Source organism: Danio rerio, chromosome 24 (assembly GCF_052040795.2).
Source record: "Danio rerio strain M-AB ecotype USA chromosome 24, GRCz13ab, whole genome shotgun sequence".
NCBI lineage: Eukaryota > Metazoa > Chordata > Actinopteri > Cypriniformes > Danionidae > Danio > Danio rerio.
In genome coordinates this window covers 33046584-33054195 of record NC_141044.1, presented here as the reverse complement: position 1 = coordinate 33054195, position 7612 = coordinate 33046584, and the positions used below count along the sequence as shown (strand labels likewise).

Below are 7612 nucleotides of genomic sequence, written 5' to 3'. Positions count from 1 at the left end.
GAGCCAGCACACACACTCTCTCTCTCTTTCTCAGTGTTATATGTAAAGACTCAAGGAATACAAATAAGTGATCTATAGTTTCAGCTGAAATTATTTCTGAGTCTGCTGCCATTTGTTTGGGAGTATAAAACATACTTAACTCCACAGTCTACTGTCAAAGCTCCAAAAGGGGACCTATTATGCAAAATCACTGTTATAATGGTTTAAATATAAACCACTTAAAAATAAATACCACATTTAATGTTGTGTGAAAATAGCCTGTCACTAATGGTAAAAAGCTAATTCGTTTATTTTATTTTCGGCTTAGTCCCTTTATGAATCTAGGGTTGCCACAGCGGAATGAACCGCCAACTTATCCAGAATATGTTTTTACGCATGCAGATGCCCTTCCAGCTGTAACGCATCACTGGGAAATATTCATACACTCTCATTCACACTCGTACACTACTGACAATTCAGCCTACCCAATTCACCTGTACTACATGTCTTTGGGCTGTGGGGGAAACCCAGAGGAAACCCATGCTAACACAGGGAGAACATGCAAACTCCACACAGAAACGGCAACTGACCCAGTCAAGGCTCAAACCAGCGACCTTCTTGTTGTGAGGAGAACGTGCTACCCACTTTGCCACCGTGCAGCCATGGTAAAAAGTAATTTATAATCTTGGATTGACGTTCTCCCTTTGTACATATCCTCATAGGGAGAAAGCCCCACCCCTTAGTGACGATCTCTCCCTCATTAGCATAAACAGCCCTGAGTAAGATGCAGTTAGCATTACGCCTGTTTCACACTGCAAGCGCAAGCAGAGCGTGAGCTGCATGTGTGCAGTGCGTATAGAAAGCAAAAGCAGGTCGCAGACGTTTGCCTTTCCCACCGGCTGCGTCTGCAGCACGCAGCTCATCGGCAGCTGCTGCACAGATCTATCTATTTCTGTCTATTCTATCTAGTTACCTGTCTATCTATAAATACACTATAAATAGAGGACAATCGCCTCTGATAAGTCATTTTGGTTTTGATTGTTCTGATGATGTAGGCCTAGAGTTATAATAATGTGTATACAATATATTTAGAATGATTTTAATACATGATCAAACTAGTGTGCAACTTACTAAGCAAAACTGATACTAAGATTATTTACTTTTTGGTTTCGTAGTTCTGGCCCAAATAATTTTTTTTTTTTGCTGTTTTTAATCACTGAAGGGCAAATCCATCGATGCGCAGCTCTACAAGTCCCAAACCAGGCAAGCCAGTGGCGACAGTGGTGAGGATCAAACTTCACCATTTGACGAAAGTGAAGGAAAAAACCTTGAGAGAAACCAGGCTCAGTTGGGCACAACCATTTTTACTCTGGCCAAACTTTCTGTAAAGAGCTGCAGTCTAGGTGCCAGGGGCTGGAGAATACTGGACATCCATCATGGAGAAGCTGCAGGCAGTGCCGGCCCGTCCAACAGTCAATATGGGTGGTTGCCTAGGGTCCCTCGTTTCTTGGAGGGCCCCACGAACATTGCTCTTGTATGTTTACTGTGAATGTAAGTTTTAGGATGAGCGCATACGTATAAATTAGAAACAATGCGCATTGTGCAATGCACACACCCCATTAAACGTGATTTACAATTCACAACAGTGGTAAGAAAAAAATATCTCCACATTTCATTAAAAGAATAGCTCTGTATAATTCAAGTTATTGTATAATGTGGTTTGTTCTGTAGACAATCAAAAAAATATATAATAAATAAATTAATAAAAATAAAAATAGCTGAAAGGGGCTAATAATTTTGATGGTTTCTAAATGGTTTCTAAAAAAATTTAAACAAATTTTATTCTATCCGAAATAAAACAAATAAACTTTCTTCAGAAGAAAAAATATTATCAGACATATACTGTTAAAATTTCATTGCATTGTTAAACATCATTTTGGAAATATTTCGATTGCCTACAGAACAAACCATCATTATACAATAACTTGCCTAATTACCCTAACTGGCCTAGCTAACCTAATTAACCTAGTTAAGCCTTTAAATGTCACTTTAAGCTGTATAGAAGTGTCCTGAAAAATATCTAGTCAAATATTATTTACTGTCATCATGGCAAAGATAAAATAAATCAGTTTTTAGAGATGAGTTATTAAAACAGTTATGTTTATAATCTTAACAGAATGTAACAGAAATTGGGAGAAAATAGGGGGGCTAATAATTCTGACTTCAACTGTGTGTGTAACGTTATACACACACACACACACACACACACACACACACACACACACACACACACACATATATATATATATATATATATATATATATATATATATATATATATATATATATATATATATATATATATATATATATATATATGTATAGTTAGTAGCCACATTTTAGTAGTATATATATATATATATATATATATATATATATATATATATATATATATATATATATATATATATATATATATATATATATATATATATATATATATATATAGTTAGTAGCCACATGTTTTCCGCTCAATCTTTCAGAACCCATCTACATTTTGTTTTGATACCCCCATTACTGACGTCACGGCCAATTACGCCCTCCGGGTGTCATCTGAAGCAGGAAGACGCAGAGAGGGAGAGAGCGAGAGAGAGAGGCTAGGGGAGGGAGGAGAGAGCGAAAATAAGAGGTGAAAGAGCGAAAGAGGAGAGCGGCGGCACACGGATCACCCACCCTCAGAAAACACCATTCAGTCGCTTATTTCGCCCGTGATTCTGCTATGCGCATCGGGCGAGGAGGACACGCCACTTGCGCTTTGGTTTTGGATTGCTGCTGAATCTTCTAGCGTTCACCAATGGACAGGATGGAGCATTGGAGACAGTGCGCGCTATGGCTGATCAACTGTAAGGTGCTGCCACCGAACCATCGGGTGACATGGGAGTCCGCTCAGGTGTTCGACCTGGCCCAGACCCTGCGGGATGGAGTCCTCCTGTGTCAGCTTCTCAACAACCTGAGACCCCAGTCCATCAACCTGAGGGAGATCAACCTGAGACCTCAGATGTCACAGGTAAGGTGCTAGAAGTTGTGCGTTTGCGGTGTGAATGCATGTTAAACTCGATAATTAGTGTGTTATAGACATCCTCAGAAACATTTGGGGTTATGTTTATGAATACGGCGAATGTGATGATAAATACGTGCACTATTTTGTAAAAGAAAGTTTAGATTTAGGCAGAAATACTGTACTGTTATGTGTGTGTGTGCTGAATACCGCTCCCTGTTGGTTAAATGTGAGGGAAGAGAGATGCTAATCCAAAGGTAGCTTTTGGATAACTTTTAAAGGTTTTACACGTTAAAAATGTGCAGAACTTTTGCAAACACGTTTCAAATGTGATAAAACATGATTTCTAGTAGGTTTCACATGCTAGCTAACGGTACTATGTTGAAATCGTATGGCTAGCTTGGTTACAACACAGTTGAGTTACTGACAACTGTTATGCTAATATCAATAACAGTGATGTTTTATTCATGCAGTACTTAAACCCAACATACTTGAACAGAAATATGAAATATAAAACCACTATTTTGGGATGAGCAATAGCTACATTACTATGAATAAAAATCTGCACCTTATATTATAACTATATTTTATATAAAAGAGAAATGATTGTTAACAGTGCCCCCTAATATAGGAAGTTGGCTAAAAAACTTTGGTTAACATTGTGATTAGGTTCTCTCTGCATTATGTAGGCCTACAAATATTCATCCTGATGATGATGATTGAATGAATGTTTGTCCAAAATTATCTGGTCTTCAGCTAATGTTTTCAAAATGTTATCAAAGTTTGCATTATCATTTAACATGTAGTGTACACTTGAAAATTAAGAAGTGATGAAAAACCAGAAGGGTTTTTTTCACAGTGATGCCATAGAAGAACCACTTTTATTTCCTCAAAAAATGTTTTATGAAATATTCTTCAAAGGACCATTTTTTAAAGTGTGAAAAATCATTTTGTGGAATAAAAAAGTTACATTTGTTTAACTATTTAACTAACTAAAACAATTTATGCCAGTAAATAGCCTTTAATTTTATGAGTGATTGTTTGTATAATCAAAAAATATATATTTCACAATGTTTCCAAAGTGATTGATATGGTATGCTATCTTTAATGTTGAAAGTTTTACATCAAAAATAAAAACTGGAGAACATTCTGAAATAACGTTTTCATAACATTAGAAAAACATTCTTGGACAAAGTGGTTTTTGATCCCCAATTTGGGCCAAACTGTGAATCTACAGCTCGGGTTTCGGTCAGGACCTGGGTCAGAAGAAATCTGTTTTAGTCTAGTCTCGTTCGCTGTTCACTGTTAGGTGAGAGCAGGATTAGTTTCAGTGTCTGCGGGAAGCTGCTTTATTGGAAACAGCGGTCTCTGATATATGTCTCTGGTTCTGTGCTGTCAAACACCATCTGCTCAAAGTCTGGACATGATTACACATCTCTCTCACATGAAGCGAAAGCTGCCATAAACATACAACTGACAGATACAGTATTCACTCACATCTAACAAACCTTTATTTATTGCAAACGGATGCACACTCACTAGTGGCTAGTCAGGCACACAGGCACTTTGCATTAGATTTGTCAATGTGAGAAGCATCGGGAGAAAGATAATTGAATTAGTTTTCAGGAAGAAAGTTTGTTTATAACTTTTTTATGTTTAATTGTATGAAATTAAGAGGCTACTAGAAAATTCTCAGTTTCTTTAGATTTCCGACTTAGTTGTGTTTGAGTAAAATGCTTTTTTTGTTTTATTCAATAAATTACGGATGACAATTCCTACAAATGTTTTTTTTTTTTTTTTAATTTACAGCAGGGGTGCCAAAACTTTTTCATATGAAGGGCCAAAAATCAAATATTATTGCCAGCCATAGGCTGAAAGTAAATATACTTTACAGTATTACATTAAAGTTGCCATGGGTAGTTTCCATAATTTAACATAACTTCAATAACTTATTTCCTAATATTTCAAAATAAATAGAAAACATTCTTAAATCGTTTTAACTAATGCAGTATAACTTTTTGAATGATAACTTATTGCAACAAAAAGCAAACAATCACATTGATAACAGTAGTGGAGTTCAGTGCTGAATACACTAGTCAAGCAGAATCTCTGTTTGACTTGATTTACTCACCAATTTAAACCAAATCTGATTAATTTACACCATTTAATTGAAACCTTCATTTCAGTTAGCTTTTAACAATAAAACAAACTAGGGCGGTGCAATTAATCTAAATCAAATCGCAATCGCCAATCGAAAGATGCAGCGATATGGCATATGTATTATTTATTTCCTCAACCCAGAGCAAATGTATGACTGCTGTCTTTGCCGTCCATAACACAAACAAAAAGTTACATTACACTTGATTTTACAATCTCTAAACCCTTCCCATCATTCTCTCTTTATTTTCAGATGGGATGGCGGGCCAATTTATAGATTATCATGGGCCAAATTTGACCTGCGGGCCCTAGTTTGGGCATCTCAGATTTAGAGCAGATTTCTTTGCAAAAAAAAAAAAGAAAAAAAAAATTATTTTTAAACAGCACAATATTATTGTTTTAAGAATTAAGAAATCAATATTTAAATGGAATAACCCTGATTTTCATATACAATAATAGAAAACATTTGTTATTCTGACCAATTGTCATTTTTTTTTTTGGGAAAAAATGCTCTGAACAGCTCTAAATGGGTGAAATAGAATCAGACATTTATAGAATAATATAAATATTAACATTTTGTTAATAAATTCAAACATTTTCATGTACACTTGTAATTTTGTTTACATCTTTGACAAAGGTTAATTTTGACTTTCAGGCATTGCCTCACTGCGATAATATCAGAGGTCCTCCTCCTTTACTTTCATTTGGTTTACACGTACTGTATATGTTATATCAGTTTCTCTTTGAGTATGATTTTCATCTGCACTGACGTACATGTCTCCATTTTCCAAATGGGAATCCATCGAGAGTTACAAAGGGTCCAAAAAATGAGCAAATAGTCTGTGTAAACCAGTGTTTTGAGGATGGAGGTGAAATTTCCATCTCTAAGGGCAACATCTGAATCCTTACATGAATTATTCATCACGTTTTTGGCAGCTATTTTATCAAAGACTCATTACAGCACATGGGACACAGACGCAGGCGTCCCAGGGGAAAGGCTCAGACAATAGCAGTGAAGAGACCAAACTAAAAGCCGTAGTCCCCACCTCATCAGAGCAACTCCAGGGGCCCAATCGGCCTTTTGGGTTTCCCTTCACCCCACGAAAGCCGTGTAATTAAAATATAATGCCGAATTCGCCCCTGAAATTTCTGCATTAATTTCAGTAATGGTTTGATTTCAGGGATGGCAGGGGGGTGTTTGGTGTGTGAAGGAAGGGGTTATGCTGTTTTACAGTTACATAAATATGAACAATAATGTGGATGGTTTCCTTGAACATGTATTGTAACCTCCCAAGAAGTACAAATACAATTTGAGGTTGTCTTCTGAATGTGGTTTGGGGTGTTTTTCTGAAAATAATTTATATATTTTTTTTCTCTAAGAACAGACTGATTTGCAGAAAGAAAATCAAATAAATAATTTTTTAGTCTATTCATAAAAAAAAATAAAAGTCTTGACAAAAAATATAACTGATATAATTATGAAAAACACAAGTGTTTTTATAATTCAAAACAATTAGAGATAAAAAAAATATTTTTTTTTTGAGAGAGAAAATTCAGCTTGTTCTTCCAGAATTGAATATATTGATATTATATAAATAATCATAATAATACTAATAAAATAAAAAAATAATAATAACAAATAATTATAAATAAAAATAAATAATTCATTCATTTTCTTGTTGGCTTAGTCCCTTTATTAATCCGGGGTCGCCACAGCGGAATGAACCGCCAACTTATCCAGCAAGTTTTTATGCAGCGGATGCCCTTCCAGCCGCAACCCAACTCTGGAAAACATCCACACACACACTCATACACTAAGGACAATTTAGCCTACCCAATTCACCTGTACTGCATGTCTTTGGACTGTGGGGGAAACCGGAGCACCCGGAGGAAACCCACGCAAAGGCAGGGAGAACATGCAAACTCCACACAGAAACGCCAACTGAGCCGAGGTTCGAACCATCGACCTTCTTGCTGTGAGGCAACAGCACTACCTACTGTGCCACTGCTTCGCCTAAAAACAAATAGTAATAAATACAATTATAAATACTTTAGAATGACTTTTTATAAGTATTATTTAAAAATAGTACTATTATAATAAAAAAGTAAAAAACAAAGAATAAAACAGATTGCATACATTATGTGTGTGTGTGTGTGTGTGTGTGTGTGTGTGTCTGTGTGTGTGTGTCTGTGTGTCTGTGTGTGTGTGTGTGTGTGTGTGTGTGTGTGTTTAAAAAGAAAATGTACCAATTCATTGGTTATTTAGACATCCAACTGTGAGAATATGTTCTTTAAAATGACTAAAATCATCAATAAACACTTTCTTAATGGTCTCATAATCAGAGATAACAGAAGTACACACATCCTTTATTCAAGTAGGAGTATAAATACTCATGTTTAAAACGACTCGGGTAAAAG

At 35.7% G+C, this 7612-nt stretch overlaps 1 protein-coding gene across 2 annotated transcripts in view; it reads left to right on the top strand.

Moving 5' to 3' along the window:
• The first annotated feature begins 2616 nt into the window (after positions 1-2616).
• The window catches only part of vav3a (vav guanine nucleotide exchange factor 3a), a 160869-nt gene continuing 155873 nt past the window's right edge, over positions 2617-7612 (top strand). For both annotated transcript variants that reach the window (XM_087309779.1, XM_087309778.1), the window contains exon 1: positions 2617-3046. In XM_087309779.1, coding sequence (XP_087165905.1) covers positions 2834-3046 — 213 coding nt within the window. In that variant the 5' untranslated portion in view covers positions 2617-2833. The remainder of the gene's footprint in view (positions 3047-7612) is intronic.